The sequence below is a fragment of the Daphnia carinata genome, chromosome 7, assembly GCF_022539665.2.
Source record: "Daphnia carinata strain CSIRO-1 chromosome 7, CSIRO_AGI_Dcar_HiC_V3, whole genome shotgun sequence".
Classification (NCBI taxonomy): domain Eukaryota; kingdom Metazoa; phylum Arthropoda; class Branchiopoda; order Diplostraca; family Daphniidae; genus Daphnia; species Daphnia carinata.
In genome coordinates, this window is record NC_081337.1 from 8,683,831 (window position 1) to 8,706,545 (window position 22,715).

General features: G+C 40.4%; 7 protein-coding genes across 8 annotated transcripts; 6 read left to right on the top strand and 1 right to left on the bottom strand.

The window, feature by feature from the left end:
• Positions 1-29: 29 nt before the first annotated feature.
• On the top strand, positions 30-1,022 carry LOC130703942 (STING ER exit protein-like). The gene is made up of 4 exons (XM_057525410.2): positions 30-232; positions 297-453; positions 510-693; positions 759-1,022. Exons 1-4 carry the CDS (start codon positions 115-117, stop codon positions 960-962), a joined length of 663 nt encoding a protein of 220 aa, XP_057381393.1. The 5' UTR covers positions 30-114; the 3' UTR covers positions 963-1,022.
• A 416-nt stretch (positions 1,023-1,438) lies between these two features.
• On the top strand, positions 1,439-3,504 carry LOC130703802 (uncharacterized). Its single transcript, XM_057525265.2, has 7 exons — positions 1,439-1,965; positions 2,058-2,111; positions 2,286-2,403; positions 2,464-2,558; positions 2,620-2,737; positions 2,809-3,047; positions 3,141-3,504. Exons 1-7 carry the CDS (start codon positions 1,855-1,857, stop codon positions 3,363-3,365), a joined length of 960 nt encoding a protein of 319 aa, XP_057381248.1. The 5' UTR covers positions 1,439-1,854; the 3' UTR covers positions 3,366-3,504.
• A 743-nt stretch (positions 3,505-4,247) lies between these two features.
• LOC130704063 (pre-mRNA 3' end processing protein WDR33-like) lies at positions 4,248-8,913 on the top strand. Its single transcript, XM_057525548.2, has 11 exons — positions 4,248-4,359; positions 4,596-4,941; positions 5,087-5,218; positions 5,295-5,432; positions 5,512-5,663; positions 6,159-6,256; positions 6,323-6,683; positions 6,753-7,729; positions 7,788-7,955; positions 8,024-8,194; positions 8,267-8,913. The coding sequence occupies exons 2-11, from the start codon at positions 4,621-4,623 to the stop codon at positions 8,731-8,733; spliced, it is 2,985 nt and encodes a 994-aa protein (XP_057381531.1). The 5' UTR covers positions 4,248-4,359; positions 4,596-4,620; the 3' UTR covers positions 8,734-8,913.
• LOC130703588 (4-trimethylaminobutyraldehyde dehydrogenase A-like) lies at positions 8,748-10,977 on the bottom strand. 2 transcript variants are annotated; one of them, XM_057525028.2, is made up of 8 exons: positions 10,668-10,977; positions 10,315-10,604; positions 10,126-10,257; positions 9,950-10,049; positions 9,762-9,889; positions 9,513-9,705; positions 9,214-9,436; positions 8,748-9,145 (listed from the first exon to the last, which is right to left on the bottom strand). In XM_057525028.2, exons 1-8 carry the CDS (start codon positions 10,675-10,677, stop codon positions 8,926-8,928), a joined length of 1,296 nt encoding a protein of 431 aa, XP_057381011.1. In that variant the 5' UTR covers positions 10,678-10,977; the 3' UTR covers positions 8,748-8,925. The 2 variants fall into 2 exon arrangements, with proteins under 2 accessions (XP_057381011.1, XP_057381003.1); XM_057525020.2 differs by having other exon boundaries at positions 10,315-10,611.
• Positions 10,978-11,207: 230 nt separating this feature from the next.
• Positions 11,208-13,452, top strand: LOC130704114 (28S rRNA (cytosine-C(5))-methyltransferase-like). The gene is made up of 7 exons (XM_057525595.2): positions 11,208-11,441; positions 11,501-11,777; positions 12,166-12,422; positions 12,480-12,598; positions 12,663-12,835; positions 12,899-13,032; positions 13,100-13,452. The coding sequence occupies exons 1-7, from the start codon at positions 11,295-11,297 to the stop codon at positions 13,334-13,336; spliced, it is 1,344 nt and encodes a 447-aa protein (XP_057381578.1). The 5' UTR covers positions 11,208-11,294; the 3' UTR covers positions 13,337-13,452.
• Positions 13,453-13,824: 372 nt separating this feature from the next.
• LOC130703732 (inositol hexakisphosphate kinase 3-like) lies at positions 13,825-15,834 on the top strand. The gene is made up of 5 exons (XM_057525179.2): positions 13,825-13,997; positions 14,066-14,322; positions 14,380-14,682; positions 14,743-14,896; positions 14,966-15,834. Exons 1-5 carry the CDS (start codon positions 13,941-13,943, stop codon positions 15,353-15,355), a joined length of 1,161 nt encoding a protein of 386 aa, XP_057381162.1. The 5' UTR covers positions 13,825-13,940; the 3' UTR covers positions 15,356-15,834.
• Positions 15,835-20,555: 4,721 nt separating this feature from the next.
• Positions 20,556-22,688, top strand: LOC130703953 (uncharacterized). The gene is made up of 5 exons (XM_057525426.2): positions 20,556-20,722; positions 21,396-21,493; positions 21,555-21,749; positions 21,820-22,022; positions 22,129-22,688. Exons 2-5 carry the CDS (start codon positions 21,397-21,399, stop codon positions 22,282-22,284), a joined length of 651 nt encoding a protein of 216 aa, XP_057381409.1. The 5' UTR covers positions 20,556-20,722; position 21,396; the 3' UTR covers positions 22,285-22,688.
• The last annotated feature ends 27 nt before the right edge of the window (positions 22,689-22,715 follow it).

A 22,715-nucleotide genomic window follows, 5' to 3' on the forward strand; every position in this document is an offset into this window, starting at 1 on the left:
CCTGTATAGCAGACGAACAAATGAAAATTTTGAAGTGAAGTGTGAAATCAAATTAAAGCTAAGCAAGATTTTCAAATATTCAATTAGACATCGAATCTTATTTTAACTGACACAATGCCAAAAGTTGTTTCCAGAAGTATTGTTGTGTCAGATACCAAAGATCAAGAAGAACAGGAAGAAAAGCCTCTTCAATCTTATTACTGCTTGTGTGGCCAGTTTACTTTAATTTTAGGTGGTTTTTCTAGTATTTTGACAAATTTCTTCAATGTTATTTATTTGATTCAATTCCACCTTAGATTCATTGCTCGAAAAATTACCACTGAGGAAAAGAGATGGTTCTCGTGTCATTGATGGTTCAAAACAAGTGAATAAAGTCACATGTGATCCTGATGAAATTGTATACATCAAACGGGAAGAAGGCATTGAAAAACAACACAGATTTTCCTGCAAAAAGTAATTAGTATTATTATAAAATTGAAATCAAGTCTCTAATTCTTTAAAAAAAATAGGTGTGGTCTTCAGCTTTATTACAAGCATGATCCAAAAAGTAACGTGACTTTCATACTAAAGGGTGCTTTGGTGAGATCAGGTGAAGGGCAATTGAGGAGCATGTTTAACACATTAAGCACAAGCACAGAAAGTGCGCAAAAACAACCACAGAAGACTATGGTTACGAAACATACCAAAAATATGGTACATTATTGTTTATTTACATCTTAGAATATGATAAATAAATTAGATTTTGTATTGTTTTACAGGGTAAATTCTCATCCGTCACAGTGTCAACTATTGAGGACGAAGAAGACGAAATGGAAGAGCGAGAAGTGGCAGATTCATATGCTAACAATGCACGCATCATTGAGAAGCAGTTAGAAAGAAAAGGAGGACTGAAACGCAAAACAGACGTTCCCGAAACGGAAACACAGAAAAAACTTGTCCGGGGAACGTTGATCGATAAATGAAGCTACTGAGTTATTAAATACTTCCTTTTTTTTTAAATATCATTCGAACTTTAAATAAATGTTTTTGACGAAACGTGTAACTAAAGGAATAGTCACAGCCAGCTGTATCATTCGAGTACAAAGGGAAAATATACTGACGTTTCCAAGACCCATGTTTTAGGATTAAATTTTCATATGATCGACTGCGTGCCTGGTAGGAGGAGGTGAGGCAGGATTGGCTAGATTTTGCCATTCTACAGGTACGTCAAGAGCCACAGAAGACCAAGAAAAATTCCTATTATAATCTTGTGCGTTGGTTAAAATTGACGTAGTCACTTTATGTCACTGTGTTCGTTGGGTTTAGTAAGATAGTAGAATAGACTACTGATAGATAAAAATCTCTGTTTGCCGTCCCACCTCAATATCATAACCTTGCAAGTTCCAAGTTAATTGAAGGCGAATTGTTGCTACGCAAATGAGCTGTCCCATTATCCTTCGCTGTTCTCTACGCATCGTTAATAATTGTTGTTATGAATAACCTACGGATATTCACACAGCTAGGTACGCGTTCCACTGCCTGAGAACACCTCTTATCGCGCGTGCCATAGAGTTAACTTCTGACATGACATATTTGATAATAGCTCTTACGTGAACGCTCAGATGTCTGAAGAATCAGCCCCTCTTCGTTTTGGATGAGGCCCATTTAGGTCGAATCCTTGAAATTGTCTAAAGTTTTGCAGTTTGCCCTTGATCATGCAACATTTGTAATGTTTCACGTAGGATCCAATACCATAGTCATAAGTTGAGGCGTTGTTTCAGTGATTGACATTAGCAGTTGGCTCTACTTATTGTTTGTCTGTGCTACGATTACGGAGTGAAAACTTACAATAGTGCTTAGAATTCCTATGCTATAATGTCAACGACAAGACAACACCCGTTTTTAAACATCTTTTGCCTGAAGGTTGTCATAATCTTGATGGCTCATCAGATTTTTCAAAATTTTGCCTTTGGAGACATCTTTGTGGTAACTTACAAAAAAATAAATAAATAACTAAAGAAGTTTTTAACTTATGAGAATGTGGTAACAAATGAGTAATGAATTCTTTATATCCAAAGATGAATGCATCCATGATTGAATCAGATTGCGTGTCTTCTTGTGGCACATCGCAGGTAAAATTTTTGTTTTCTTATTTTGTCGTTGGCTGAAAGACAAATACACAACTAATTTTCTCATCGGAATCGGAGAAATGGCAATACGTACACAGACATCGACATTTGGCAAATGCACTCATGCCTTTTTAATGGATAGTATTTCTAACTTAAATTACATTAAAAAACAAACAGGTGGATTACGATTTCAATTTTGATTGCCAACGTGGTTGTCGTTTCTTTGAAACGTACAGGACAGCGTCCATTTTAGTGCAGTTTGACGACATGGCTGCACTGAAAACTTGCCATCAATGTAAATAAAAATGCATAGCTGTAATGAAAACTCACTGGTTTAAATTTTTTTTATCTTTAGCTTGTTTAGAGGCATATGGCAATGAACCGAGGAAGATAATGGCATGCTCTAATGGTTGCACTAGTGCTCAACACGCGTACCGTAAAGTCTATTCGGTATTTCAAGGTGGTTAAAGAATCGACAAAAATATTAAAACTAAATTTTGTTCTGTTGCAGTTGTCTTTACAATGGTTGCAAGAACTGCATAAAAACGTGACTTTTTTCGAAACTTTGATGGATGTGACAGATGCTGTCGTCAACTCAAGACGTTTCGTGGATGTTCCCATTCGTTTTCGTGAGTCATTTTATCATAAATATTTATCTAGGTACAGTGAATTTAACAGGCTTTTCTTTGTTCTATTATAGAAAGCACGAACCAGAATACAAAAAGTTTACCTGTAAAAGAAGAATTTTTCCCCGTTCGAACTCAACGTACTTTAGAAAAGCAAGCCGATTTGCCAGAAGAAAATTACGACGTGAAGAAACCATCATCCATGGTGCCAGATTGGATCGCTCAAAGCGCTTTTGTTTTTTTCACACTCGGAATTGTTTTGTTGCTGGGAGTTTGCTGTTATTGTTGCATTTTTGCACATTTCTTTAGACACGTAAGAATTTTAAATTTAAGAATTCAGTAATTTTACAACGTTTGCTGATTACATAACACAACATGTTTGGTTTGTCCTTGAACCCTTTTGCAGATGCGGGAAAAGAATATTATGGATACCGAATTGCCACCTAGCTACGAGGAGCTTATCAGAAATAGTTATGTCATAATGTCACCATCCAGGATAAATCATTATCACCCCACAAGAGTCAACAAACGAGAAGAATTGTGCAGCATCGACATTGACGAAACTGCAGAAGACACTGAAGCAGAAGCAACATTCATTTCAAATGGCTATTGTGAAAACCTTCAAGGTTAATGTGGAACGACAACCATGAGGCATGAATATAAATTTTTTACCACTCCCGGTATCTGGACAGCTGTAAATATTGTACATTCATGTATTTATAACGACGAAATACGCGTAAAACAATAAACAAAAAGAAAAAAGCGAGGGAGGGGAATTCAATTGCTTCCTTGCAAAAAATTTGGCAACTTTGATTCATGTCAAAACCCTCTACCTTAAGTTGCAATTGTATTTATTTCATAACAATACAAATTCTATTGAAATAAAAGTTCGCAATAAAAATAATAACTGAAGGATATACTATAAATAGTTTAAAATTTTACGAAATACGAATATATATATAGATATACTTTTTAGGGAAGGGGGAGGTGGCAGATGAACCATGTGTTGCTAACTATTACGGCATGTAGGAGTTAGCCCCTGGCGCCATGAAATTGGGGGTACCACGACCCATCCCCGAAAAAAAGAACAGGCAGGATAGGTGTGGGCAATCCATACTCGGTGCGGTACAGGGCTGAATACGGTGCACCGGAACTCCGAAAGCACCACCACCATCTTGTAAAACTGCAGATGAATTGGCGCCAAAACCAAAGCAAAACGAAAACAATTACCCTATCAATGACCTTGTCGCTTGATAGGTCAAGCCGAATTACGTAACTAGTGTTGAATTTTTCTGTTGTTCGGTGGGGGTAATTTTCACATTTAAGTTATTCTAAATTATTTAAGCTAAATGTATGAATAATAATAATATGCAAGTATGCTCTGCAATCCTCGCACCGAAACCAAAACACCACACGGGGTCGATGAAAAAGCTCGCAGGTTTACGCGGGGCTGAGCCCTAGGCGCCGAGCCTTACGCTCTCTACGGTGTACAAGGGTGTACACCATGCTCTCTCTACTTTATGGCAACCCGGCTCATTGGAAGGAAGATCGCATAAAGCGACAACTCTGTTTTCCAGCCAAACAAAATGGCGCTTTACAGCTAGAACAACTCTTAAACGTTTTAGGTGAGTACTTCTTTACTCCATAATTTTTCGTTTTTCAGTTCTGACGAGATAGGCCTAGAAATTACAAAATCATCCTTTAATGCTAAATGCCAGTGTGTAAAGGAATCGTTATATTCATGGCATCTGTTGTTTCTGACAAACAAGTAGTTGACATGCGATGGAGACACCGCTTTCCCCCGTGTTTACATAAAATGTTTTCAACAGTCGCTAATGTTTTTTCATTGTGTACCTTTTAGTTATTTAACAAACTATTTCCTGGAAATGGCAACCCAAATGGCATATTATCCTGCTGCCAATGGCATGAATCAGTCACCTTTTCAGTCGAGACATGCCACTGGTCCCAGTCAAAGCCCTGCTAATATTGGAAGTAACTCTTTCCTTGGAGCTGGATTACCAAGAGTGGTTCCAGGAGGTGATCCTTTGCGACCGCCGATTCCTCCCGGCCGTCATATGTTTCATCCATTCAACAGACCATACCCAAAGCCTGGCCAAGACAGGTCTGACTATGATTCCAAACAGCTACGCAAGAGCTCAATGCGCAAGACTGTAGATTATTACTCATCAGTAATTCGAATGCTAGAGGTAATTGAGAGGGTGTAAATACAAGGATTGCCTCCCTTTTGCTAATTAACATTACAATTTTTTAAGTTACTACTATTATTAACCATGTTATGATTTTATTCAATACAATTTTTTGTTAAATAGTATTATCTTGCTTGGATTTTAGACGAGAGTCTGGCAGCGAGACGCCAGAGACAGAAGAAGCCTTCAACCCGACGTGTGTTACTATCCAGAAATGGTCCCCCCCTCTTGCTACTTGGATATGCCCAGCAATGCCATAACCACACGGTTTACTAAAGTATTGCATACCACACACATTAGCTCTATTTGAACATTTTTCATTTTCTTTTCTTTGTTTTCGCTTCCGTTAAAAGGTAGCGACGAATAAAATTCGTTGCCCTGTATTTTGCCTTACATGGACGCCCGAAGGCCGTCGATTAATCACAGGAGCTTCGAGCGGTGAATTTACACTGTGGAACGGCTTGACATTCAATTTTGAAACCATTCTTCAGGTACGGATATTGAGGAAATTGCACCCAAATAAATCATTAGAAGCTGTTATACCTTTTGATTCTATGGATTTCCAAATAGGCTCACGACAGCCCAGTACGTAGTATGGTTTGGTCTCACAACGATATCTGGATGGTGACCGGTGACCATGGTGGTTACATCAAGTATTGGCAGTCTAATATGAACAACGTCAAAATGTTTCAAGCTCACAAAGAAGCCATTCGGGGCATCAGGTATTGAAACCAAAAACAAAATCAATAAATAAAATAAAAATCATTTTTACCATGGCTGTGATACGTATAACCTCCAAACTTTCCCATTCCTTTCTTCTATAAATGCCCAATGTCCAATAATACAAGTTCACTTGTTAGTAAAGGGAAAAAAAAAAGATAATTGATCTGTGATAGATGCAACTGAGGACAATAAAAGACACTTCTTTTCAACCCTCTTTGTAAACTTTGAAGTAAACATTTCATACGCTTCATTTTATGGAATGCGACTGTTACGCACCCAATATTGTATAGTCGTCAGGGCGTATATACAGCCGAAACTTTTACGGAGACTACAGTCCCAAATTTTCTTAGGACCCCCCGCCTTTTCTCGTTTTACCATTCTTTCTGTTTACCACTAGTCCAAATATTTTCATTTCCTACTTGTAGTATGACAGTCGTGAGCCAATTTAAATGGGCCTTTAAAAATGCTCCACCTTTTTTATATGTTATGAACAGTTTCAGTCCAACGGATCAAAAACTGGCCTCGTGCTCTGACGACGGAACAGTACGAATCTGGGATTTTGTCCGCTGTCAGGAAGAAAAAATTCTTCGAGGTACTGAATAATTTTTTTTTTTTCGAAACTGTACATGCATGATGTGAATAAATTTATTTTCAATAGGACACGGTGCTGATGTCAAGTGCGTCGATTGGCACCCTCAAAAGGGTTTAGTCATATCAGGGAGCAAAGATAATCAGCAGCCAGTTAAACTATGGGATCCTAAATCTGGTCAATCATTAGCTACGCTACATGCACATAAGAGCACCGTAATGGACGCAAAATGGAACAAGAACGGCCAATGGCTCATTACCGCGTCGAGAGATCACTTGATTAAGCTTTTTGATATTCGCCGGCTGGACCAGGAGTTACAAACGTTCCGTGGCCACAAAAAGGAGGCATCATGTCTCTCATGGCATCCTTTTCACGAAGAGCTTTTTTGTAGTGGTGGATCTGACGGAGCCATATTTTTCTGGAACGTTGGGTAAGTTAAGATCATAGGTTAAAATCGGCCAATAATATTTCCAAGTTTTCCACTTTTTGCTTAACGTAGAACGGATAAGGAAGTTGGAGCCATCGATCAAGCTCACGAAAGTCTCATTTGGTCTTTGGCATGGCATCCAATCGGCCACATTTTGTGTTCGGGCTCCAATGATCACACTTCAAAGTTTTGGACGCGAAACCGACCGGGCGACAAGATGAGAGACAAATACAATCTCAACACGTTGCCTCCAGGCGTGATGCCGGAAGACGCTGAGCTGTTAGACGATCACCATGCACCCAATATACCCGGCATGGGACCAGAGGACAAAGTGGAAACCGAGGGGGGAGATGGGCAATTAAGTCAAAGCAGCCTTAGTTTGTTGAGTGCGGGAATGATTCCTGGTCTGGATGTGGAGCCGTTGGCACAAGACGTAAAGCCCATCAAGAAAGTACCCTACGCTAAACCTATTCCGCGTCACTTTCAGGCACAGTGGAACGATAGTAACGCTAGTAAAAAACCAGCCATTTTACCCACACCCAATGTTTTGTCAACATCCATTGGCCAATCTGATGATGAAGATTATGTTCTTGGCGTGGACCCCGTTGCTTTCGGAATGGAACAGCTTGGACGCGCAACACTTACCCTCTTCGGTATGCCGGCAAACGATGCAGAAAAAATGCAGGAGTTACTTGACACGGTCCAATCGGTGCCAGCTGCTGAACTACCGGTCCCGACAGCAATTATTATCGACGGTACGATTTTATCGATCGAAGCCGACTCGGACTTAGACAAAGCCATCCGCACTGGCGAAGAGGAGTTGAACGAAGTTTTATTTTCAATGGGCCTAAAAGTGACTGTAGAAGAGGAGGAATCCAAACCAGTAACAGTTCCGAACGACGAATACAATCAAGATCGTGAACTGGATGATGACGATTTCTATCCGCGTTCTCGTACACCCGTCCTAGATGATTCGCCAGGCTATGCCAGAGGTCATTCGGGTATCGGTCCGACGCCAACCGGTGGCCTTCTAGGAGACTTTCCCAGAGGTATTCTTTTTCGATGATTGCCCTTTTGTATTTCCTGCATTACTAAACCTTTTTGTAGTTGCCGAATTCCAGCAGAGGGGCCACCCGGTCCAACCAATTCGTCATCCACTACCTCCGGGAGTCGGACAGCAACACCACCATCATCAGCAGCAGCAACAACATCAGCAGCAGCATCACCACCACCATAATCATCATGGAGGTTGGCAAGGACAACCCCCTCCTCAAGGTTTGATTTAAACATGGCTTATTTGCTCAACTCAGTTAATTACAATTGTTTTCTTAACGTTCTTCCAGAGATGACTAATTGGGATCGTCCACCTTTTGATCCAGCACAGCAACCACAAGATCGGTTTCCTCCACGACCACCTCATGGTCAGGGCCCAATGAATAGACCCTACTTTCAGCCACCTCACCATCAAGACCGATTCAATCAAAGTGGACCTCCACTTCCACCTCCTGGTCGAGGTAAAAAATTATAATTTTGGTTTGAATTCTATTACTCGGTTAAAATGAAAATGCTTTTAATTGGAACAATAGGTAGAGGGCATCACGGACCGGGTGGAAATACCTGGGGAGGTCCGCCTTCAATGGAAAACGAAGAAGAAATGCATTATATGGGTAACGGAGGTCCCCCCATGCCGCCGATTGAAGACGATATGCGGATGGAAGGTGGTTATCCTCCTCCACCTCCCCCTCAAATGAACGAGCGACATGGAGATGGAAACTTTGGGTGGGGACCGGGTCCGAACAATTACAGAGGAGGTAACGTCGGAGGTATTGAACCGCCTGGGCCTTACGATAGAAACGATGAAGAATATGGCAGTAGAGGTCCACCAGGTCACTTCGCGCCGAACTATCCTGGACAGTTCCATCCACCACCACCACCACATCATCAGCCTCCATCGGGTCGTTGGAATCCAGATGGTGGCGGTGGTGGTCGAGGAGGTTACGGAAGGGGAGGAGGAGGTCGGCGGCCTCGAAGAGGAGGGTACAACAACTACTAATAAAAAAACATTGCTTTACAAACGATGGATGATTTTGTATCTCTTACTTTCTCGCCATTTTTTTTATAAAATGTGTACAAAGACGATAATGGATAATTCTCGCCATGTTCACCGTACCAACTGACTGCTAGGACCAAACACAATTAAAAAACTAAATAAAAGGTCAGTCCTCGCTGGAAATTTCCACATAAGCTATTGAGTATTATACAAAGGGCAATCAACGTCGTTCATTTCAATGTACGTAGATTTCAATTGAGTGTAACATTGAATTGCTGCCGTACTGCATTCAACACCTATGCCGCTGTGTTTAAATCCACCGAACGGCAGCTCGACTGGCGTGATGTTGAAATTGTTCACCCATATCGTGCCTGACTGCAGACGATCTGAAGTTCGATGTGCTTTCTTAAGGTCACTGTGAAATTCAATACGTTAACTCGTTAGCTGAATTCGATTTTGAATTTCATAAATTTTATAACAAACTTTGTAAAAATGCCCGCGCTTAGTCCATATGGAGTTTGATTGGCACGGTGGATGACCTCTTCCTCTGTATCAAAGGGCAAAATGGTAGCAACTGGCCCAAAAATTTCTTCCCGCACAGCCGTCATCTCGTCGTGGCAATTGGTTAAAATACAGGGCGATATAAAGTAACCATTCTGAAAAGGTTTGGGTATGTGGACTCTTTCCCCACCACACAACTGAACAGCTCCCTATATTTGTTTGTTTAGCCAAGTATTATACAACTGATTAACGTATGTAAGATGGTATCATTTTATAGTTACATGCCTCTCCTACTGCTTCTTTTATGTAGGCAAGAACTTTTTCGGCATGGGTTTTTGAGACGGTTGCCCCTACTTGTGTTTTGTTGTCAAGCGGATCTCCAATTACTAGTTGAGTAGTAGCTTTAACAAACTCAACGGTGAATCTGTCAACAATCGAACGTTGAACAAAGACGCGAGAACCATTTGAACATACCTAGATGTACGAGAGACTTAAAGATAATTTTGTTTCTTCGTACAAAAACTAGTTACTTGTCCTTGTGATAGAAAATTAGCAAGAAGGGCTCCTTTAACAGCATTTGTAAGGTCGCAATCGTCGTAGATGATGAGCGGATTCTTCCCACCAAGTTCTAAGGTCACCCGTTTCAAATCGTCGGCAGCTTCAACCAACAGGAATTGTCATTATTAGCTACCGTCATCGGCTTACTAGTTTTCCATACCGAGTTTCAAGATAGTTTTCCCAGTTTGTACGGATCCCGTGAAAGATATTTTGGCTACATCAGGATGACAACATAGATGCTTTCCAGTATCGCCTGAACCCTATAAGTTTCGGACAAAAAATTTAACGTATTAAAAAAACACACGAAAGTACACGAAAGCAAATTGTTCGCCATGCCTGAACAATGTTGAATACACCTTTGGGAATTCCTGCTTCAGTTGCCAGCTCAGCCAATGCTAAAGCTGTGAGAGGAGTGAGTTCTGATGGCTTATAGACCATTGTGTTTCCACAAGCCAAGGCAGGAGCTACCTGTTATAACTAGTTATCAATCACAGAACTATTTTTAATTATTTCAATTTTGTTTACTTTCCATGAGCATGTCTGCAGAGGATAATTCCAAGCACCTATTGCTCCTATAACTCCAAGACTTTCTCTTTTCACCAATCCAAAAGAACTGTTAGGAAGCTGTATATGTTTTCCAGTGACAGTGGAAGCAATCCCACCAAAATACAGAAAGCAATCGGCACAGCTTTGGATATCCAGTCTAGCCTCCCAAATGGGTTTTCCATTGTTTTCAACCTCCAAGTGAGCTAAACCTTCCAGATTTTTTATTATCTTGTGCCCCAACTGAGAAACCAGTTTTCCCCTTTCAAAACCTGACAACTTAGCACATTGTCAGCAACCAGGGAAAGTTAATGTAACTTAAAGGCAAATTGTACCATAGACCATGAATTATGAGCCTTTTTTGATGATTTGACTGCCTTGTCAACGTCGTTTACTCCAGACACAGCTACCTTTGCTAGACGTTTACTTGTTGCAGGGTTTAAAACATTTGTGAATCCATTTGAATCCACGGAGTCAGTTTTCTGTCCGTCGACAAAGTTGTAGGGCCCACCTTTCACATGAACTGTACTAAACGAAGACAAAGGTATCGATCTAAAAAGACTTTGTTTCATTGCTAAAGTCGGTAATAACAACATTTTTTATGTTGACGCATTAGACTTCAGGACACGTGGGAATATGTGATTGTTGTGAATTCCAATGGCAACACGTACACGGAAAAAATGAAATATTTTTTAATAGACAAGTGACAAAAATATTTTATTTTAAAATTTCTAATTTTTTCCATTTCAAATTACAATAAAAAATATAACGAGATCTCTCATAAATTTTCAGTTGCTTTCCTTTCTCCTTAATCTGAAAACTTGGCAAAACTCTGATTTTAAACTTTGTCTGCTTGAGTTAGTTGTTCTCCAAGACCTGTGCATCAAACTACAGTGTATCCAATCAGCTTAGTGCGTATCCAACTCACGTGAAGGCTGGCCTGACACGTGATAAACTACTAAATGGACGTAACAATTAATGCTTCTCAACAGATTCGACTAAAACGTGCCACTGTTCCGGAAATTTACCGAAAAGCTGCTCGAATTTTAAAATCAGCAGAAGAGAGGAAAGGAAGTCTTAAAAATCTTATCTACTCGTCTGGTTTTCGTGTAAGTCAACCCTCTGGATGTGGGAGTATAGTTGTTGTTTAATTTCGAAATCACTTTAGGATGTCAAACCTCTTTATGCACTGGTGGCTGAGAGTTCTAAGCACCAGAATGAACTGGATGAGCTAATTAACAACACACCAGGGCTCCAAAATGTGCAACCTTTTGATCCTCATTTGGCTAGGATTCTCATCACAGAGTTGATTTGGGGGAAAGGTTATTTAAAACCGGAAAATGCTCGAGCCATCAGGATAATTCTAGAATTAGAAAGTGAACTCAGGCAGACATTAGACAGCCGAAATTCCCAAGAGGAAATTGACTCTGTGCAACAAATTTCAGGTAGGTTAACCAAATCTCTCTTTTCTATTTTCAGTCGTGAAATATGGAGCCTAACACAAACAAAGGATTTTACCAGACGGAGTACCACAACTCATCTTCTGCCCTATGCACCTTGTTCCTCTTCAGTGTTGCAATGTTTTCCCTACCTATAGCTTCCTATTTTGCCACAATTTATCTTTTAGATAAATATTTTGGCATCCCATCATCAGAGAGTTATATCTATGCTGTTGTGGTGGCCATCATAATGGTTCAGTTGATCATAGCAGCATACATATATAAAGCATTCCAAGATGATAAACCTCCAAAACAAGATTAAAATCTTTGCCATGTTCATTTTCACAATACAATTTCTGGGAAAGGAAACAATTTTCTTATCCTTTTATTTCAGTTCCGCGTTATGTACGTGTCAACACGCTGGTTTCCACTACCGAAAAAGTCTGCAACCAGTTGACTGGAGAAGGATGGAAACAAGTTCGTTCAAAAAAAAGGTCTGGTTACGAAGGTTTCATCGAGCGAGTTAAAAGCCTCGGTGAAAATGAATTTATCTTGGATTTTCATCTGGATTTCCTGCTGGTTTTCCCATCTACTGCACAGTTTTATAATCACAACCTGTTGAAAAGTGGAGCCATTCTTTTGCAGGATAAAGTATGTCTATAAAAAAAGTGAATTGCTTCCAATTATCATTTTATTCGAATTCCAAAGGCAAGCTGTATGTCAGCAGTCGCGTTAAAATGCAACCCATTTTACGGCAAGATGATCGACGCCTGTTCCGCGCCTGGAATGAAAACTTCTCTATTAGCTGCCTTATCCAATAACCAAAGGTATTCAAATGATACTTTTCTTTTTGCTTTCCTAATAATATTAATCGTCGTTCTGTAACCATAGTCCCATCATTGCGATCGAACGAAACGGAAAACGATGCAAAACTCTGCGGCAGACCATATCAAATACCCACGCATCAAAGGTAACAGTTCAACAAGCTGATTTTCTTACCATTAATCCGTCTGATTATCAAGACGTGAAATACATCCTTGTGGATCCATCTTGTTCCGGAACAGGTAAGATTTCACTACAAAGGTGGGTGGCACAGCACGGATGAGACATTTCCATTTTGTTAGCAGGGATTGTCAGTCGTTTGGGTCCAAAACGGAAATCGGAAAACAGGGACACTTTGGAACTTCGTCTGAAACGCTTAAGCTCATTGCAGTCACGGTTGGTGGAGCATGCGGCCACGTTCCCTTCAGTTGAACGCATTGTAATAATATTTATTCATTTTCATAAGATTACCACCTCCATTTTTTTTTCATTTCTATATTTACTAGGTGTATTCCACTTGTTCGATCTACGAAGAAGAAAACGAAGCTGTTGTGAGGCAAATTCTGACAAAAATTGGACAATCATTTCAATTAGAAGAAGCATTGCCTTGGTGGCCGAGACGAGGAACGAACCGTTACGATAATTCTCCTGATGACATAATAGGCATTAAATGTGTTCGAGCCGAAGCTGATAAGGACTTAACAAATGGCTTTTTTATCGCTCTTTTTGTGCGGAGAATTTAAGCTGGAAAACTTGAGATTTTTGTATGCTTTGAGAAGAACTCTTTGTTCTTATGAGTAAAATAATAAGTTGGCATTGATTTTTAAAAATACAGTCAGTGTTCTCATGTCTTTATGAATCGTCAGTCTTTCGAAATGTTGTTATTCGTTTTCATTCGTATTGTTGATTATTAAAGTAGACTACGATCTGTCACGTAGCAATTAAAGATAGGACTGTTATGGAATTTTTTATTTTTTCTGTCGGCTTTTTTAGGACACGCATTTTTAATCGAATATGCAAGCTTTTACGTTTATTTGCATGTTTTTTTTTTACAACCTTAAACAGCACCAAAAACTTGACTTCCAAAATGGTTCAGATAACTTCGGAAATTATAGTTCCTCATATTCAGCCCTATTCGTCCTCTAGTATAAACTGCATTTCTGTCTAAAAATTCAAAATCAAAATCCGGTGAAGAATAAAGTGAAAACAAAACTTTTCGTCTGGTATGTAGCGCCTGTTGCCAGGCAACGGCGTGCCAAACTATACCGAGGTCGTCTCTGATACATCCAAGTTATATATCTCATGGTTGTTATTTAGTTTATATTCCTACTCATCGAGCAACAGTCGATGGATTCTCCCAGTCGAAATGAGGAGCCTAAACTTCCTCCTCAGGTGTCCCTCAAGGTAAGATTTCAGTTGTCCATCAATAGTAAAAAATCAACACTTATTTGGTACTGAATGGTGGACAACAGCTGGAGCCGTTCGTGCATCAAGTCGGCGGCCACTCTTCTATGCTCTGCCTCGATGAAGCTACAGTCTGCAAGCCGCTTCTTGTCAAGGAGAAAGCTTTCTATGAAAATTTGCCAGAAATTCTTGTTCCATTTACTGCCCAGTACCGTGGAACAATCCAGGTGACTTGCAACGAGGATGCTGGTGGCTACCTCACCCTAACTACCTTTCCTCCTGCAGGCTATATTGCATATGAAGGAACTATGCCAGTGAAACATAGGTACAAAATACTTTTTATAGTTAATGATTAAATTTATTCTTGAATTTGTATAAGTAGAATAAAATGGCATCATGGGATATGCATTGATATTGAGTGTGTGGAGACATCCAGTGATGAAGATATTTTCGAAGATGATACCAGCATGACACCTGTAAGTTCTTCACCATGTGTGGAGCATTCTATCGAAAGAAGGCCAAGTCATAGTCACAACCCTTGGATTCTGCACTGCCACAGAGGACACATAGCCAAAATGCTTGGGCTAGACGTGGACGCCATCCACTCCCAACAGAGTCACTCCCCGTGCCATTTCGAAAACTTACCGTCCTTTGAGTTCCTTCTCCTCGAGAACCTCACGTGGAGGTAATTAGCTTATAGCCACAATTTCTTTTCATGATTAAGATCTTCATTGGCGTTTGGCAGGCGGAAACGACCTTGCGTCTTGGATGTTAAAATGGGTATTCGACAGTACGGCGATGACGCCCCTGAGTCAAAACGTCGCAGTCAGAGTCTGAAAGTTGAAAATTCAACTTCAGGATCTTTGGGCATTCGCCTGTGTGGCATGCAAGTCTTTCAGGTATATTCATATCCAAATTATCAGGTGTCCTTTTAAAGTTAAATTTTCCTTTTCTCGTTTTAAATGAAGGTTTCGACCAACAAGTATTTGTGCCGAAACAAATATTATGGTAGATCATTGACAGACGATGGGCTTCGCCGTTCTTTGACGCAATTTTTCCATAACGGCGAGCGTCTGCGAACCGACATCTTTCTGCCTCTACTGGATCGCCTCAGCAGGTTGTTGGCCGTTATAAACCAGCTGGACTCCTATCGGTTCTTCACCAGTTCCTTGCTGGTCATCTACGACGGCCTGGATGACCAACCGAGTGAAATTGACGTACGTGTTATTGATTTCGCACACGCGACACACCGAGACATGGCGGCCGAGTCCCAGACGTACACAGGGCCGGATGACGGTTTCATCTTTGGATTGAAAAGTCTCATCGAACTGATTGAAGAACTCTCGAAAAAGGAGTGAAGAAAAAAAGAAGCAAACGAAACAAGATACAACCGATGGATGTAAAAGGAAAAGAAAATGGGTGCTTCCAGTTATAGTTATGTAAACCGGTTTCACCTGCTTCGTCTTACAGCCACCACCAGTCCGCACGTCATTTGATCCGTTCTTTTGACTCAGCCAGTTCTGCACGCTTCGGCTGACGGGATATCGGGGGAATTATGTTTTTAAGAAATGCTAGTCTGCTTCTTTTTTGTTATTATTATTATTCCTTTCCTCCGATATTCCTTGCTTTTATGTCTAATCTTCTTCTCTCCAATATAGGCCATGGGAGATTGCTCTTTTTTGTCACAGAGCCAAACGAAAAATAAGGGAGCTGGAAGAGGAAAAGGTCAATCGTTGTTTGTTTTTCATCATCATTCCACTTGTTTTAGTGAGTAGATGAAATTGCTTTGCCGTGGCGACATTTGGAAAAGAACAAAACAAATAAAACATTAGCCAAATTTTTCTCATTGGACCGGTGATGAGTTATAAAATTTAAAAAAATTGCTTCGTGTTAAATTGGGAAAGTAAATAACAAAAAACAAAACAAAAAAACATGAAACACCAACGCTTACATATTCGCTAAAAAAGTCTTTACTGAAAACCGATATCGTTACAGTAATGTTGCAGCCCTGGTTTATAAAAAAAAGAACTTAAACCAGAAATTGAATACATTGTTTTCTTTTCACTTGGTGTTTCCATTTGTTGCTCTTCCGATGCCTCTATATTTCCCTTTTCTTTTTTATTTTCCCATTTATTTTTAGTTGAACTTGCGTACACAGAAAGTAACTGTATAGTTTGGGCGATGTGGTTATATCCTCGTAAATTCGACATTAGGAACCGGCGCCATTGTTGGACGAAGAGTCGAATGTAATAAGAAAGGGTTCATACAATTGAAAGACGAAAATAATAATGATTATGATAATCACCGCCAGTGCCACTCCGTTACAAACGTATTTCACGATTCGACGAGTACTGTATACGCACACAAGTTCTCGCGTTCGGGAGTAGACCGCAGGGCGATTAGACAGAAAAGGCGTGCAACGGTACTGCGTCATTTGGCATCCCATTTCGGAAACCGTATACAAACCGCATTTTCTCTGTTCGTGTTGTCTATATACAGTTCTTATGTTATGACTTGGGTTTTATGCACTTTTAAATACGGATACCGTCTGGAAGAGCTACTTCCGCTACCTTTCCCTGATCGATCATTAATTAGATGGGACGGGGGAAACGGATATCGGGCTGCCCTCGAGCTCTAAAAGATCGTCGGTCATTGAAAAATATCCAGTGCCGCAAGAATGCCATCATCTTCCGTATCGTGACTGTGTTAGTCACGCCAATCGTCATACTCGGTTACGCAATGAATATGAAGACCGACTGTAAAATGAATTGTAGAACGATGGATAACTTGTCTTGACTGTTTTTCTTTTTCTTCACGCTCCTGAATGCGGAGTTAGGAGGAATGACTCCGGAAACCAACGTTTCCGTCTGGATCTATTGAGGGGAAAAAAAAGATGTCTGTTGAACTGATCGTCCGCGCGTGACGTGAAACAAGCGAAACGGAATTGGCAAAAGAAAAAGTCTATAACATTTTTTGGGAAGCAATGTTGGCATTAGCAGTGAGTAATTTTCTTTCGTTTCAGGATGATATCTTTTTTTGGACATAAATAAATAACAACATGAGAAATACTGACAAAACATCAAGTACGCAGCGGCAATCAACCCATTTCTGTTGCTTGAACTAATGAAATACTTTGAATGCTTGTCCATATGTTAGAACTATTTACAAACGCGTCACCACACAGATACAGGTTAACTGTTCTTGTTAATGTGACAGGTGGGCTTAATGAACAACACTTGTAAATTACGCGTATTGGACTGTGAACAAATATGGCAACAAACTTCCTTCTAAAAACAAAAGAGGCATAGTTTTTATCTTTGCTTCCTACTTCCGTAATAAAAATAATTTTTATTTAAACCCAAAGAATAGTAGTCCGTGTTTAGAGTGCAAGGTCAACGAACTGACCGGTGTGTATGTTACGTGAAAAATAACACGTCCCAGGGCCGAAAAAACCCAAAGGAGAATAGTAAATTAATTTTTTTAGTTTTTTTTGTCTCTCTACACATTAACACAGAACAAGTTTCTTAAACTTTTGGTACACTGGCCTATATCTCTCTACGTCCTGAAGAAGAAAAACCAGACTATTACATGCATAGACGACGCATATGTGCATACACACTGTCATTCAGATTAATGACACGGGCATTGGGAAACACAATAAAACCTCAAAAACCACCCCTCAATATTTTCTGTTCCTCTTTTTCTGTGATTGCTTATCCTCAAGCACAATTGTTTCCATCATTTCTCTTTGATGACAGAAACTATATTCGTCCCGATTGTTGGCCCTCAACAGAAAGCCGCAAACAAATGTATAATACTCTTTCTAAGTCTGAAATTTTGGTTAGATTGCGTTAGAACAACCTGGCGTTTTTGCTACATCAGTATGATTCTACAAGAGCTAGCAAAATATCTCAGTGCTATAGTTTTCTTTTCCTGTTTTCCAAGAGAAAATAGAAATGAGAAAGAATCAAATTGTCGAATCAAATGCACTGATTTGGTTAAAATGCAGAAACTCGTTCAGGTCTAGTGAAACAATGAACCCCGTGAGCGACACTCCCGAATTTCTATAACAGACAAATCATTTTTGTTGAGTGAAAGTCGTACAGGTCGTGAGTATGGTAGCATATCCTGACATGTAGTTGTTATCTCATCTGCGTCAATAGAACAAGAAAAAGTAGAGAAAGAAAAAAAGATTCATTTTCTCTTCCGGAGGGCATCGGCAACTAAAAAATATGTTTTATCTATTGTTTCATCTGCATTTTCACCTGTGGTTGAACACTTGAGGCAGGGACTTGATCTCTTCTTCGTGAGTTTGAAAACGAAAATTTTTCGACATTGTATTGTAGTAGGAGCAACCCTAATGACGCTTCTTATTCTCGGATGAAATACAAAAAAAAGGTAGACGTAAATGATGTAGAGAGGGCGAGAAAGAGAAACGAACGAACGCGCCCAACTTTCACGAAACATCCGTCTCGTTCTTGTTTTCTTTTTCCTTTCACGTTCGTAGCCTAAACGCACCTTTCACCCTATACACTACGTTTGCGTGTCTTATTATTTGTAATTAGCGAGACGGTTACTTATGCTTGTAAATTCAACAGCGAAAGGAAAGGCGGAGGAGAAAGCGATTTCCGTGATTAATGTTTTCCTGAACTGTTTCTTTCAACGTTGAAAAGTTCGCCTTTTCTTTGTGCGTGCAACCAGACGCTTATTCGGGAGTGCATTTTCAAAATCCCAGTTTCACTATTATTTTGCCCCGAAATTGATTTTTTTCAACGTCAATTTCACGTTAAAAGAAGGAACATAGTAAAAAGATAACTCGTATAAAAATACAAGAGATGTTGAGAGGAATATCAAGCTTTAATGTCCCTTTGTCAAAAGATAGGGAATGATATATAAAAAGCTCTAATAGCATTTCATGCAGGCCGCTCCGTAATATCACAAAAAACAGGATCCGGACAGAGCAGAACATCAACTATATTCGAAAAAGCTAAAGTAGGTTGTGAGTTGACAGGGTCAAAATAAAAATTTAAACAGAAAACATTAAAAGAGAAACGCTCTTCCTACTCCACCTCTTCTTTTCACGCTAACGGCGGCCGGTCAGAAAAATCGTGCACGGCCGCTATATGTTTGTTAAAACGCATTTTCTAAAAGGAACATTCTGCACATGAAATATTTCCGCTGTACCGTTTGAAGAACATTTCACATCGTTTTTATCAAAAAAAAAAAGGAGAAGAAGACAAAGAGATAAATAAAGGGACGTCTCAAAGATACATATCACCTTGGCCGTATAAGGTGCTGTGAGGTAGTGGAACGGGCCCAAGACGCCGCGTATCCACCGTATTCATTTAAAGCTCGCAGACGAAGCGTACGGGAGAGAGATGGACGCTGCTGCAGTCCCGTTAGTTCCTTTATTCAAGGCTTGGATCACGATAGAACTCGGACGCACATGAAACATTAACAAAGGGATTGAGGGGGAGAAGAAGAGGAAGAAAAAGGTTAAATTCAATAGAACGTTGTCCGTCTCCATGGTCGGTAATGACCCACACCTGCGGCTTTGAATCCACATTTCCGCATGCACATGTACGTTTTTTTATATCATTTTGCTAGCTGATTGTTGACCCTTACCAGGTGACCTGATGACCTTGGTATACAACAATAATCGGAAACATAAACTTTGTAATAAAAAATCCCGAAATATCGAAGGTCTCGTTTATGCGTGTACAGTGAATATAAAAAAAGAATAACATAGTTTAGCTACATTTCTATACACTAGAATTGGAATCTACTTTTTGGAAAGGTCATTTTCTAATGCCAGGAATCGATGCTCTTGTTGCTGGCTTCTGGTTGTTTCTAGACGCAAAAGTCAGAGATCGCTGGATTCGAAAAGAACTTGACTACCGGGTTTACTGTTAGTTTCAAGATCAATTTGGAATTCAGATATAAAAAACAAAAACGAGGTTTCAAAAACAAAAACAAACGAAAAATATTTGACAACAGTTGCAAGAATGCAAACTGCATGTTAATCTAATCATTGGGTTATTACTCCCCTTTTCTGAAGATCCGGTTTTCTTTGCCAAAAAAGCGTCCCCTTTTTCGGCTGGGACGCCAAATTGGAAAACGAAAAAAAAAAATATTTCGGTGTAAATTTTCGTGCCGTATTCAATTTCACGTTTTCTGTTGGTGTGGGAGTGCCCGAAAAAATCCGTTTGAATTGCGGCTGGTTTCACGTAGGAAACGACAGCGTCATCGATGTGGGTTATCGGTGGGTCTTCACCTAAATTGCGCAGAAAAGATTGCTATTATTTAAGGTCTTTCTTTCTTCTCATACTGACAAAACTCTGAAAACTCTTTTAAGGATAAGAAGAAGTTAATGAAAGAAAGAAAGAAGAAGAAGAAGTAAAGAAAGAGAGAGAGAGACCTGGCCGGAGTTGAGAATGTGGGTCACAGTCCTTCTTGCGGGCAGGTTTCCCTCCTCTTTGTTCGAAAAAAACCCCACCTCTTCGCTCTTGTCTCCCGCCCTTAACCGAAACGCGCAACACACACACACAAAACCTCACGCGTTCCCGTCATCCCGTTGCGGGCATAAATACCTGCGGACGGCGTCGATTGCCGGTCATACCTCAGACAGGAGCAGCAAAAGCCAGTGCTGCACAAGATAAGCGAAAACAAAAAAAAAAACAAAACTTGTTGATTTTTTGAAGACACTTCAAATTTCACGATCAAAGGTATTTAATCATTTTTCTAAATTTTTCCACTGGTTTTATTCGTAACATATTTTTGAATAGCTAATCTAAATTTTACGTTTGTTCTATTTTTGCCATGTTTTCGTAACACAAGTAAATTTGCTTTCAAATTCGAACTCTAAAATGTTGATGTGATTGAAACCTCGTAGTATTTTCCAGTTTGGTTCTTCCTGTAATTGTAGGAAAGAAAATTTCCGATACGCATCAAAACGAGCGAGTTGGGGTTGTTTTGCACAAAGTTCATTGACATTAGATGACATGACCGATGAAGCAGGTGGAGGGGAGGTCCTGTTTTTCTTTGTGGGTCAAGAGTTAAAGGCTCTCTCTGTCTTTCATCTTCCTTTGCCCTTCTTATTCATCTCCCGAGGCAAAAGAGGAGGTGAGACAGGTATACGTACACCCGGATATTCGTTCTGCGCCATCCGTTACGGTTCATTGAACTCTCGACCTCGACCTCTAAAAACATACACCTTCCATTAAGTTACCTTCTCATTTGGCATAGGCTTTGTGCAGGTAAAGGGGGAGGGATGAGTTTTCCGTCTACCGGCGGACGCTCGCCTATGTCGCTCACTTCAGCTTCGATCGCAACCCAATTCGAACCGTTTTTTCCACTGCTGTCCTGATTTGATAGAATCACGTTTATTCTTATTCGCAGAATGTTGCTGCAGACATTGTTCATGATCGTTTGCGGCTTGACTGCCGTCACTGCCCAGCGAGTCCTGGCCCTGCCCGACCCCAAGTCCTGTGCCAAACGTGAGTTACTCATTTCCCGTGTCCACGTTCGAATTTTTAAAAAACATGATCGATTTAATAGGTGTGAAACACGCCCTGTGGACGGATCCCCTTGGAAACACCCACAACTACTTCTTCAGCTGGCTGCACCCGGCTACCTCCTCCTTGGAAGTCGACTGGCTCGACGCCCGTAACGTCTGCCGTCGCCACTGCATGGACGCCGTCAGCCTCGAGACCCTCCAGGAGAACGAATTCATCAAGCAGCAGTTGGCTCGCTGTAAGTACTTTTTTTTATCACACTATCTATACAATTTCATTTCATCCTAAAAAATTTGTTCATTCACCAGATGGCGTCAAGTTCATCTGGACCAGCGGCCGCAAATGCGACTTCGACGGATGCAACCGCGCTGACTTGCAGCCAACCATCGTTAACGGATGGTTCTGGTCCGGCTCTGAGGCCAAGATTCCTCCCACTGACCAGCGCGCTCTTGGAGACTGGTCCAACACCGGTGGTGATGGTCGCCCGCAACCCGACAACCGCGAAGACGATGTAAGCATCCGCCCTTATTCTTAAAACACGCTGTTAATCTGATCACATTGTCCACACCTGTCCAAAAATTTGAACCTCCTCTTTTTTTCTAAAAATGCCTTTACAGGAAGGTGAGCCTTGCTTGGCCATCTTGAACAACTTCTACAACGATGGCATCAAGTGGCACGACGTTGCTTGCAACCACGAGAAGCCCTTCATCTGCGAGGACAGCGAGCAGTTGCTCAACTTTGTCCGCTCCCGCAACCCGGAGATCCCCCTCTAAAGGAATGAACAACTTCTTGTTTGTTTGAATTTATTTTATTCTTTTTTTTTATAACAACTCGTTTTTTTCGAATAAGCATATAAGTTACGAAAAAAAAACTCATTCATTAATGGCCGTAATGCTGTGCAACGGTTCACATGGCGATGTACATACAGCCAGACCTTTTTGCAATCAATGTTCACGCACACACAAACATGTAGGAGTCTCTGATGACCCCAACCGTATTGCTGCTCTTCCCCTCTCTCTTTTTGTCCTCTACAGCAGGTTTCCCCATTTGAAAAAACCCCAGTTATTATTACACACACAAACACCACACTGACACCATACATGAAAAGAAAAAAGCATTCGCGTAACATTCTCTTATGTCTCTTTTCGGCCACGCAATACATTCTTTTGTTATCTTATATAGCATCACCGATTTCTTGGTACGA